This window comes from Ictalurus furcatus, chromosome 20, assembly GCF_023375685.1.
Source record: "Ictalurus furcatus strain D&B chromosome 20, Billie_1.0, whole genome shotgun sequence".
NCBI lineage: Eukaryota > Metazoa > Chordata > Actinopteri > Siluriformes > Ictaluridae > Ictalurus > Ictalurus furcatus.
Window position 1 is genome coordinate 21134005 of NC_071274.1, and position 12500 is coordinate 21146504.

Consider the following 12500-nt stretch of genomic DNA (forward strand, 5'->3'; position numbering starts at 1 on the left):
AACGGCTACGTCCAACTGATCTGAAATACCTGGGAAAAAAAAAAAAAACTGGAAGAAGCGCTTGTTAACATTTCGTGGTGCGTTCATACTCTGTTTTAAAAGAGGTATGAGACACGGCGTACGCACTGTAGCTAGTATCGGCTCTCTAACTAGCGTTAGGTTTTGTTCTCGTTTTAATAATGCAGATGAAATAAAGATCGGTGTAGGCCTGGTCACGAGGAGGTCGTTTGCCTTTGTTTTAAACGCGGAGGAGGAAAATCAAGAGTGTTCGAGCTGCTTGTGCGACGTATAGACGTACTGTTTTCTTTTTATTATTACACTCAAACACTGGAAATCTTCTCATCCGACATACTCGCTCCCTAATAAGCCCGGAGCTTCGTACTCCGTGTTTGTTTTTCCTCATGTGCCCTCCGTCTTGTGACCTGATTGGTCAAAAAGTGGTAGCGGTAGCTACCGTAAGGTCATGAGATCGAAGCCCGACACAGCCAAGAAGGCTCCACTGTGCTTTTAAAGAAAGAGACTGCTTAACATACTGTAGGGTTACATGTAATATGTGCACTGGTGGTTTAAAAAAAACGAATAAAAGTATGAAAGCAGTTTAAGGTAAGTGCAAACAACGATCACGGTGTAACAGCATGTAGGATTTTTTTGTTTTGAATCAAAGGAATACTCCACGTTTTCCGACCTCATCTTTATCTATCCCATCCGTAGCGGTAAAGAATGTCACGAGAACGTCGATACGTTTCTCTGTACTGAAGAAAAAAAAAAAAACGTTCACCGATCGAAGACTCTTTGCAGTCAGTCAGAGTTACTCAAACCGTGACGGAGCTTCGAGTCTGCATAAGGACGAGAAGAAAGACTGGATCTGACGGTGATTAGTACTGAAAGCTGGATAAAACTCCAGAAGACGACGTATTGTACAGTATAACTGTCGTTTCTCTCGTACGGCACGAAGAGCGTCGATGCAATTGAACAACCGTCCTTTATGCGATCGTTATATGTAAGAGCGTTCTGTAAACAAGCCCAAGGAAACGTGTAGATCTTATCTGTTGTAAATCTCACACACACACACACACTACAGATAGATATAAGGTTGAAAAAACGCTGGAGTACTCCTTCAAGTCCGTTCATTCACTTGATTGTGCTTCTCAACACGGCACCGTGTTAAAGCTGTGCGAGTGCGAACGCAGAAGTCAGTCATACCGTATGGACGTATGGCGTAGCACACGGAGGCACGTGAAGGAAATATGAACAGTCTTTCGCCCTTTACGCTTAACCCTGTGTTTACGCTGATTGTTACACGTCACTGCTGTCCATCCGCGCGTGTTTCTCATACTGTAGGTGAACAGCTTCGAAATCTTCTAAGAAGATTAATAGCAAGAATATAGAGCATGGGGTGGACAAATCAGTAGCCTCGGTGCCCGAGACAAGATTAAGTACCCAGGTGATTCTTTTTTTATTGATAGTTGCCGGGTGGACAAGAAGGTCGGGTCCTCCGCTTCGTAGAAATTTATACTCGTTTGTGTTGGTATTAACACACCGTAACTAGCTAGGTATCTCGCCATAGCTTATTATGTTAGCTACCTTTAAAAAATATATATATTTAAAAAAACAAAAAAAATTAAAAATCTTAGTAACCCTAGTGGGGAAATACAAGCTAGCCCTGCACAGTCTGTTGTAGTTATATGTACTATAGTGTTACTCCGCCCCCCCCTGGCGTTTACGAACAATCACTTCGACTTGATGACATCAGTGTATACCAACAGCGCTCGTAGCTGCCAGTTAAGATTAGCTAGGCTAAGCACAATAGCACCTATCTGCTTCAATAGTTTTAATAGCTCACGGATTTGGTTTAATATTTCCGAACCGAAACACGCAACGCAAAATAATAATAATAAAAAAAAGTTGCTAGCTGTGTAAGCAAAATATTAAATTTGGGACGGAACGATTCCCTACAGTCGAGTACGGACAATTTTTTAAAATGTTTTCGACACATTTTGTGAGACGAAACGCTCGGATATTCGACTTCTCCTCCGGAGGAAGCGGTCAGGAGTGGGAGGGGTTAGAGCCCGAAGACCGACGGCGTCGGATAGCAGTGATGGGGAAATCAGACGCCGATTGGAGGAAACGGGGGACTTTATCGCTAGCTAGTGCAAACGCAGGGTCAGGAAAGGGTTTAACGCAACAGTTTTGGACTGAATATTAACAAATTTTTTTTAAAAAAAAAAACAGAACAAGAAAAATAAAGAAATAAGTCACGAACACAACACCGAAACAATTTCAGTAAACTTGTTGCAGTTGACACAAACATATATATATAAACTCTGAAAATATATCTCAGAGCTCTCCATCTGAAAGTCTCCGTTTATTGGTTATCAAATAAATCTCTGTATAAAATAAAAGAAAAATTTAAAAAACAAAACAAAACAAAAAAAATCATCATCCTCGAACGGACCAGCAGCACTTTGGTTTCAACTATTCTTTTTTTTTTTATGTTCATGACACAGAGCAAATAAAAATGGATGGACGTTTGACCTCTGAACTCAGTAGTGCACCTTGAGTAGCGGTTCTGGAGGAAGACGCTTGGTTCTGAGGATACGCACACGGACACGACGCGAGTCCTTCGGTATAGCCGAGAGAGAGAGAGGACGCGAGCTTTGGGAGAGGGAGACCCTCGTTCCTAGTGTTCTCTAGACAACGACGTTCAGTTCAGTCTCTGATGAGGGGAGGATGAGGACGAAGATGAAGACGTGCTCGTCTGTGGAGTTTCCTCATCGCCTGGAAAAGGGGGAAGAGAAAAATTTTTTAAAAAAAAAAAAGAGAGAGAGAGAGAGAAATGTGTTTTACATGTACTACAGCTCAAATAAACATTTATAGTCGGATTCTCAAATCTGATTGGTTAGAAGATGTTTATTTTGTAGAACGGGTTTATATTATAGATCGTATATTTTGTATCCCGAGTAACAACTTACACAGGGACTTGTATGGTACGCTACATAAACTAAAACCGCCCCCGAGATTGATTATTTTCCTAGGACAGCACATCCCGGTGTGTTTTATTCCTTACAGAGAACCTGCCAGAGATAAAGGGGGTAAACTGGCCCGTGTGAGTTAGCTCAAATTATAAAATCATCACACACACACACGCGCTGAATAAGAGCGAGAACTCGGAAACATCACGAGGTCATATTTTCTTCAAACATCACAAGGGGGGAGAAAAGATAAACAAGGCAGAGCGCTTTCCAAAATGCAAGTGCTGCATTTTTCACTCAGAAGCAATACAATGAAATGTGCTGACTTTTTATTTTCCTCTCTCTCCTGGTGTACGGTCCTGTGTGGGAGTCAGCACGCTGCTCAACAGAGCGCACCGACGGCCGACCGGGACAAAGCGAAAGCAATAAAGTTCAAGCAAATGGGAAAGAAAGGCCTCCGGAGGCATTGTAGTGCAGCCTTCATGGGTAGAGCCTGAAATTAAACGACACCAGCTCACACTGTGCTGAGAGGCTCTTCGCTGGAACTTTAAGAAAAGGCTCACCGGGCAAACAAACAAACAAACAAACAAACAAATAAATAAATAAAAACAGAACAGTTCAGACTTTTGGATTTATATTGGATTCAGATCTCAGGCTTGCATGTGCGAGTGAGCGATTTCGATGCAGCTCAGTGCTACTGTACGTCACAGCAGGTATAAATTAGTATGGAATAAACTCGGTCATGCTGTTGTAGTAAAATAAATCAACAACGTGCGATGTGATGAAGCGCGGTTACTGTTTCCACCCTGAAGGTGAATATATTCCTATAAAGGCACCTTTATATTTAGATTATACGTTAGATTATACGTTCTTCATAATTAATCATTAGGCGCAGATCACATGGCGTATCCGCCGTACGAGTCCCTGTCGATGAGCCGTTACTATAGAAACGATAACGCATCAGAACGAGTGTATTACTATAAACCCGTGACTTGTAGCTGCACTAATGTCAAAGCTGCTGGTATAGAAAATGAGATCAACACCGTCCGACCAATCAGATTTGAGCACTCGACAGCGCTGTGATGTAACAATATTCCGCTGATTAAGAGAGATGTTACGTAAAGCGTTACGATCGAGTAGACAGTATATAAAGAGGGAGGCGTTTTTAAAGCGGCTTTACGTCTGTTTGACGGAGCCGTAAGAGTCTAAAAGCTGAGTGCTGGCCAGCTCCAGGTTCCAGTCACACATCTCTAGGATCTTATGACACTCCACCCTGGACTTCAGACCCAGACAGAAGAGCTGCTCGACCTGTGGAGAGACAGAGAGACGAAAGACGGAGACGATGGAGATGAACAATCTCACAGTGTGAAATATTGATTTTACAGTACATGAAACTGGGAAAAAGGGCTGAGAGAGAGTTCCCTCGTCTCACGGACTCTCGTTATGTTTCGTTATGTACTGAATGATGCAAACGATACCTTCAGATAGTGCACAGCCTTCTGCATGTTCCAGCTGTGGTTCTGCAAGGCCGTCTGACACTCCTCAATCGTCACTCCGTGCACCGCCTCCTGCACCTGAAGCCAAAAAACCCCCCAAAAAACAGCGTGTCTTACAGTGACGCACACTAACCGGGAGTCTGGAGCAAATCTCTGCCCGTTCCCTGCTCTCTACTGATGTCCAATAAGAGCAGCAACGATCAAATCATCCGTATTACATATACACATATACACAACCGGTCAAAAGTTTGTGGACACTCGACTTAAACGTGTGAAATCGGTGTTGTAGACAAAAATATAATCGTCCCGACGTGTTCATTTCTTTCATTAGACTAAAACTAATATTTTATTTACAAATTAATCTTTTTTTTTTTTTTTTTTTTTTTTTAAACGGACGACTCGGAGCGAAATATTCCGAAAAGCAGCCGATAAGAGTCCGGCGTCGGCGTGAACTCCTTTAATACTGTTTAAAAATCATCTCAGGAAAATTCCTCGAGAAATCGCTCGAGCAAATGTGGAAGATAAAAATAAAGGAGGAGTGTGTGTAAACTTTTGACCGGTAATGTATGTGTGTATATATAAGATTCAAATATTTGAATTATTCAGTCCCTAATCTTTAATACTTAGCACATTCTGTCTTTACTCACCAGTTTAACTCTTTCAGGGTGAGCCGCTCCTTCCGCCCTGCTGCCCAGGCCTTCGGTGATGACTTTGTTCAAGCTCAGGGAGTTCGTAATTCCTGCTCTGGCTGGAAGGCTGCAGTTATTATTGCAGGAGAAGTTCGATTTTGTGTCTCCCTGGTGTTGCACCATGGGTCGGACCGTGGCCGTGTTGACCGGCCTCCTCTCGTCCTCTTCAGCCTCTTTGAAGAACTTGTCGTAGCGGTCTAGGTACGTGGGCCTCTCGGGCAGCAGGTAGTAGTGCGTGTTGCTCACTTTCTTGCCGTCTCGGACGATGGGCAGTATGCAGGGTCCTTTGGTTGCTTCCTTGTCTTTGCCTTGGGCCTGAATGACTTTGGGCGCGGCGTATTTGGGGTCAGAGGCAAAGCTCTGCGTGGTGGGCATCAGTTTGCCTGGCGAGGTGGAGAGGTAGTGTGTGGTACGGTTCAAGGGGCTAGGCGTGCGAGAGCCCGGCTGAGACAGCGGATCCCTCGGGGGGATCTGGGGCGGACGCTCTTTCTCGTCCTCCCCGCACGAGGCTGGAGACAGGTCACGTGACCAGCGGGCACAGTCGCTTCCTGTGCTTTTTGGAGGTCGAGGTGGGATCGGGACTCGAGGTGGGACCTGGGGCTTGTCTTCGCAGGTCGACAGGAAGATCTGGCGGTAGGGATCAGGACTCACGGAGCCTACGGGGACGTTCAGACGCCTCATGCACTCCTGCTGGAGCTCCTGGAAGATCTCGGCCGATTGTGAGAAGGTGTGAGATCGGCTCTGCTTGCAGGGGAGGAAGAGATCATTGTCTACTCGGAGTTTGTCTTCGTACGCAGGAGTACAGGGAGCATACGGAGAGCCTGGTTCGTCGGGAACTCTCATCTCTGTGCTGTTGATCGAGCTCACCTCGATGTCGTCTTCGTCCTGTGCTACGTCATCGTACGCTGGAGGAGGAGGAAGAGGTCTCGAGTCCCAGTCTACCACCGGTGTGGGGTGGAGCGGCCGAGGCAGAGACCGGGACGGACTCTGGGGTGGGGTACAATCCAAGATGTTCTCAGCCTCCAGGGCCAACCGAGCGAGACTAGGGACCTGGGACTCGACAACAGGAGAGGGGGTAGAGGAGAACATTTCCTCTCCAAAGTCTATAAGAGAGACCTCCGTGGGAGTACCACTTCCTGGAGTTCGGAGGCCATAAATGGAGCGATCGCTCAGCCTGGTGGCTGAAACCCAAGCTGACGGTTTCAGTTTCAGGCCTTTTGTGCTGGGCTTTTTTAACGAGAGGCGCCTCAGACCGGAGGACGTCAGGTCCTCTGTAACTGGGTCGTAGTTTGGCTCTAAAGTCACACAAACATACAGACACTTATAGGTGGTACGGAAGAAGCTTAATGGCAAAGACAACATTCACTGTTTTTGAATTCTTTTGCATCAAACTATTAATAGCTATAAAAAGAGTACTACAAGACTTACACAAGAATCTCTAGACCACGAATCTATCCAATATCAAACCGTTTCCTATCATTTTTTATGTCTCAGCAAAAGAAAAAAAAAAAAAAAGTAAAACAGTACAGGTAAACGAGCATCCGCTGCCTACACCGTCATAAATGTCGAATACCTAAAATGTCTTTCTGCAAAAAAAAAAAAAACAAAAAACAACTACTTGCTATAATCTTGCAGCAGATTCTTGGTTTATGCTGCAAAAAATTCTGTTAAATAAAGAAATAAACAATTTCTGTCTATTTATTATTCATGTCAGCTCTCGGAGGAGCTTAAGTGGAGACAGAGAGCAGAAGTTTGGAAAGGAAAACAAAGGAAGCGAGGCTGAAAAGGCCAAAGCGTACAAAGCTAGGCGGGAAGGAGCGAGGGACTGGACTTACTGTTCGTGAGCGCAGAAGGCTGAGGGGGCCGAGGGGGAGGATCCTCTGCGTAAGAGAGCGCAGACGGAGAGCATGCATGTGCAACCGAAGAAGAAAAGGGAAAGGCAAAAGGCGAAAACATTAAGGACTGTGAAAAAGCAGCATCGGCCAACGCTAGGCAGAGGACGAAAACATACTTTTGGCTCGCCCGGGAAGCTGCGTGGGCCTGGGAGCGTTCAGATCCAGCCCGAGGACATCCGGAGGGTCCATGGGGTTCCCCAGATACAGACTGTGGAGAGAAGGAAGCAACCGACGTGATGAGAGTTTGGGACAAGTCTCTGGGTGGGAAGCAATGTAGAGTGTAGGAAGAAACATCTGTAGCAGTGTGCTGCCCTCTAGTGGAGCGCGTGAAGTGTAATCTGTATTTTCCACTAAATCTGGTGCTATATCTGTCATGCACGATTAGCCGGAGGATCTGTTCCTGATACTACGGGGGTTCTGTGTCAGTATAACAAGATTTGTTTGGAGTTATCAGATGAAAACATAGCAACATGGTGAAAATAAAAAATGTACGCTGAAGCTAGCCGTCAAACTCTGACCTAAATTATCCTTGCTGCGCTAACATTTATCACATTTATCAGCTATTTCCATCTAATTTGGTTACTTTTTTTTTTTTTTTTTTGAAACACACAAAGTTACACTAACATGCTTTAATGTTTTCATTCGTACATCTTGAGTCGGCGCTTTATCCTGGTCAGGGTCACGGTAGGTCCAGAGCCTATCCCAGGAAGCTTTCGAAAACAGCAGCCTGAATGTCATACTTTGATTTGGACCTTCGGATATGAATGTTGAGTAACTTTACTGAGGGAAGAAAAAACAAAAAAAAAAAAACAAACGATCTCTTTAACCCCTTACGTTCTTTTTCAGTGGGAAAACCTGGTCTAAATCTAGACGGATTCAATTCTGTGGATTTAAGAATGTCAAATCGCAGATCGGCGCGTGCGTCGGGTGGATTAAACGCGAGCGCGGTCTTACTCGTCTATCCGATCCGGGAAGCCCCAGCAGCGCTGAGGGTTGGTGTCTCCGTGGCCCGTGTGGATGAAGCTGTTCTTCAGAGGCCGGCTGATGTCGTGAGCAGACAGTCCGGCTACCGAAGTGACCGCGTTCCTGGGGAACTGACCCACCTTCATTGTGCTCTTGTTCTGCCCTCGCCACCAATAATTCTCTGCCCTAAATTAGGCAGTAGAACAGCATACACACCTTCTTATAGCAAAATTATATCGATACCGCCCCCCGCAGAGTATCGGAGGTATCGTCAGGAGTCGGTCTATATAATAACGCAGTATAATAACCAGCCATTATATCTCGTTACTACCACACCTGCCCTCGATGATGGTGATGACGTCGTTGATCTGGATGTGCAGCTTGTCAGGCTCGTCGAAGTCCTGCAGCGCCCTCATGTCGGTCGGCATGGTCTCCATCAGGAACTCTCGGAGAGCCACGAACGTAGGCCTGTCGTCGGGTTTCTGCGCCCAGCACTGCAGCATGACGTTATAGATGTCCTGGGGACAGTCCTCGGGCTTCGGCAGCCTCTCGCCCTCCTTGTCGATCTTATGGAGGATCTATGCAAAACACATGACACGGATGCTGGTTAGAGTTGCTCTGAATGCGGATGGGGAAAGGTGTGGAGCGGGAACGGCGTGAGGTACCTGACTGCCGTTGAGGCCGAGCCACGGCTCCTGACCGTAGGTGCACATCTCCCACAGGGTCACCCCGAACATCCACGTGTCCGTAGCGTGGGAAAACGTGCGTGTCTTCAGGCTCTCCGGGGCACACCTGACGCACGGATTAACACTCGTTAACACGCACGGAGAAAGCACTGAGGCGGCCATTTTCCCAGCGTTTCCCCCTCACTCACCAGGCGAAAGGGACCTTGCGGTGCTCCTGCATGACGTAATGATCGTCGTTGTTGGGCAGCGCCCTCATCAGGCCGAAGTCGCCGATCTTGACGAGCTCGTTGGAGGCCAGCAGGATGTTGCGGGCAGCTAGGTCGCGGTGGATGAAGCGCCTGGTCTCCAGGTAGGCCATACCGTTAGCGATCTGGATGGCGTACTGGCACAGCGTGGAGATGAGGAAGTGGCCCTGGGTCTTCCGCAAGCGGTCCAGCAAAGAGCCGAGAGGAGCCAGCTCCGTCACCTGGAAGGGGGAGAAGTAGCGAGGAAGAAAAAAAAAAAAAAAAGAGATAGAGAGATTGTAAGAGTTAACAACTTCCTTTTGTAGTCAAAGCTTCAAACCTTTACAACTGAGTGCAAAAGTTTACACCCCCACCTGGTCAAACGTACCTCTATTGTATAATTTCTTCACAAAATAAAAGGATTCTAATAAGCGATGGTTTACCATCTTCATGGGGTGCGTGAGGACGACTCCGTAGAGACGGATGAGGTTCTGGTGGTCGAGCGAGTGCATGGCGTTGACCTCGCGGATGAAGTCGTCCAGAGCGTCCGGCTGGTTCAGGACGTCCGTCTTCAGACACTTCACCGCCACGTTCAACTGTAGAGATAATAGAGAGAGAAAATACAGAGTGAGAAAAAGTCTAACTACTTTTTTTTTTATACTGATAATTCCTCCTCTTGATAGTAGACACCCCTGCTACATATACTTTCGCCCTCCTCTCACCACTTTTCCCCCGGGGGTGACCCACTCTCCACGCTTCACCACGCCAAACGAACCGTCTCCGAGCTTCTCGCACAGCACCAGCTCCTTCTCGCTGATCAGGCAGGTGAGGGCCTGCTGCTGGCCGTCTGTAGGCGGAGGAGTGCTCGAAAGCTTCCGGAAAGTGCTGGTCGCCTGCGGCTGAAAATCTCCGTCTGGCCTCTTCCCGCTGAACACCTGAGAGACAGGGTGGAGACGGAAACACGACTTTAAGATAAAACGCAATCGTTTCAACGTCTCATTTGGCGTCGGTGGATAGAGACTCGCGACTTTCTGGGTTTGGAAACGTAATTTTTTTTTTTTTAATGATTGATTCAATTCACAAACAAGAGGATTTAACAACTCAAACGCCATCCAGATCATCAAATGTCAGCATTTCTTTTTTTTTTTAACATAAAACAGTGCTCATGACTCCATCTACGCGCTGTAAACGATATCAGGTAGCGAGCAGTACAGCTACTCTGGGATTGCTAGGAAAGTCGGAAGCATTTCTAAAGTGTGCCCTTATTCATTATTAGACAGCAGGAGATACACTGTTGGCAGATTTTGACAGCCTTTGTGCATTAAACATGTCCATTTCCTAGTGTACGTTGCCTTCGTGAGCAGAGCGGGCGCCACTGAACCACACGAGCAGTAGTAATCGTGGAATGATTACCAATGAGGCCAGATAGCAGCGCTCTCCTTTCAACTCGCTATCAGCTCTTCAGGCACTTTGTACGAGGAGCCTGTGGGTCGGATCAGGAGAGGAAGGCTATCAGAGCCGTGGTGTGGGTAGAGGAAACGCAGACGGCGGGTGGGCGGGTGGGTGGGGTCAACAAGAGCGGATAGCGACAGATAGAGAACAAACAGAGGAGAATTATAGAAAAGACCAAGGCTACACCATGGCCAGAGGGTACCAGGCTCTCAGGCTTTACGGAAAACTTGGCTGTGACCATTCTTGTGAGCTGGAAAACTCGTGGTAAGAGCTGTTATGGTGGCCATCTTGTGGCAAACTGATACTACTCCCTGCTGACACTTCTGCTCCAAAGCAAAACATCTATCTGCAGACCTGTGTTAGCAACTAGCGTCACCCAAAGTGTAGCAAGCTAGTTTGAGTTTCATTCTCCTGGTGGACTCACCACCAAGAGCTCTTCTCTAACCCCAGCCACAAATTCCAGCTCCTCCAGGGGCATTCCTACACGTCTCCAAGCCCATCGTTAGACATAACCTCAGCAGCAGGTTCTGGATCTACCCTGGGTTCTCCATCCAGGTTTTGACGTGCTTCATACAGCTCTAGTGTGAGGTGAACAGGAGTCACCATGCCATACCTTCTAAACTGGCTCTTCCCAATTTGCACTGCGCTCCACGGCTCTCTCTGCGCTTTGAGCACCTCAGACCATCCCGGAGAACCCTGAGGAGGAAAGTAATTTCTGCCGCCTGTACTTACGACCAATTCTTTTGGCCACCTCGTGGTCACATTTCCCACCACTCGTGACGGCTCCAGAATCCCAGGTTTGATCCTCTGCTTGGGACGCCGTATGGAGTTTCGCTTGTTCTTTCAGAGTCTGTCTGGGTTTCATCCAGGTTCTCCGGTGTCTTCCCATTTCCCAAAAAACACGCTGGTATGTGAACTGGATACTTCAAATAGCCCCTGGGTCTGACGTTCTACTCAAGGTGTGTCCTTGCCTCAACCCCTATGTTCCTGGACTAGACTAGACTACAAGGATCCACTGAAACACTGACCAGGATAAAGATGAATGAATGAATGAAAGTCCTCCACCAAGGGAAACGTCTCATCCCACTCTTTTCTAGCCAAGAACTAAGGTCTCGGACCTGGCGGTGTTAAATTACTGTCCCTAAACTGATTCAGAGAACTGGATCAGAAACTGGGGTGAGAAACAGAACGGCAGGCAGACAAAAAAAGGCCAGACTGATCGAGTTGTATTAGCAACTCGTATGATATTTCATCATCACCCAACACTTTATTACAAAATCCGGATTGCCCTTATAACCGGATCAGAGTGTGAGTAACGGTATCTTCCTCACTACAGATCCAGCAAGGCCAAGACAAATATAGAAATGTTTCAGAATGTTTAACGATTGAAAAGTGCCTGAGCTTCATGCCTACGTTAGATTGTTTTAAATCAGTTTTAGTATTATAATAACAATCATCATCATCATCATCATCCTCCTCATCGGATTTGCGTGTCCATGGTTTAACAGTAACCCTGAATTGAGGGTTTGAAGTGCTGGCATTAGAGAGTGAGTAAGCACTAAGCTCGCCGTAATGAAAGGTCTCGGACTGTAACGGCCGAGGCCTTGAGAGGTCAGAAATAGAAGGCCAGAGGAGAACAGAATCCTGAGGGAATGTAAAAGATGGCTGAGATGTCCAGACTGAGCCATGAACTGCACACTGATAAGCACATAGTGAACATAGAGCACAGAGAAATGATTGATGCCTCAGAGTCAACAGGCGCACACACACACACACACGCACACATATAGCGAGCACTCTGCTCATCCACACCAATTCACTCAACGCATTCAAGTCATAAATGTGTGTGATATGAACAAGACTGCTTTATATTTCACTGATGAAAAGACACTAACTGGGGTTTGATCTACAATTCTAAATTCACAATTAGTATACACATGCTAACTATGCTAATGTGTTAAGGGTCAGGCTGAGGGCACCATTATTATTATTATTATTATTACTACAAGACCATTCCTATCGTTAACGATGTTATTTATAAATGAAGCGTATCGAATGTAGGATAAAAGTTTCGGACCGACGTAGGTGCATTAAAGGGACGCTCTGTAAGTTTTTAAGGCCCT

General features: G+C 46.4%; 1 protein-coding gene across 9 annotated transcripts in view; it reads right to left on the minus strand.

Moving 5' to 3' along the window:
- Positions 1-2346: 2346 nt before the first annotated feature.
- The window catches only part of tnk2b (tyrosine kinase, non-receptor, 2b), a 46123-nt gene continuing 35969 nt past the window's right edge, over positions 2347-12500 (minus strand). For all 9 annotated transcript variants that reach the window (XM_053651839.1, XM_053651835.1, XM_053651836.1 and 6 more), the window contains 11 exons: positions 9648-9860; positions 9369-9521; positions 8890-9167; positions 8681-8807; positions 8352-8593; positions 8007-8201; positions 7169-7260; positions 5116-6452; positions 4451-4546; positions 4153-4280; positions 2347-2778 (listed from right to left, as the gene is read on the minus strand). In XM_053651839.1, the coding sequence (XP_053507814.1) occupies positions 2772-2778; positions 4153-4280; positions 4451-4546; positions 5116-6452; positions 7169-7260; positions 8007-8201; positions 8352-8593; positions 8681-8807; positions 8890-9167; positions 9369-9521; positions 9648-9860 (2868 nt within the window). In that variant the 3' untranslated portion in view covers positions 2347-2771. The remainder of the gene's footprint in view (positions 2779-4152; positions 4281-4450; positions 4547-5115; positions 6453-7168; positions 7261-8006; positions 8202-8351; positions 8594-8680; positions 8808-8889; positions 9168-9368; positions 9522-9647; positions 9861-12500) is intronic.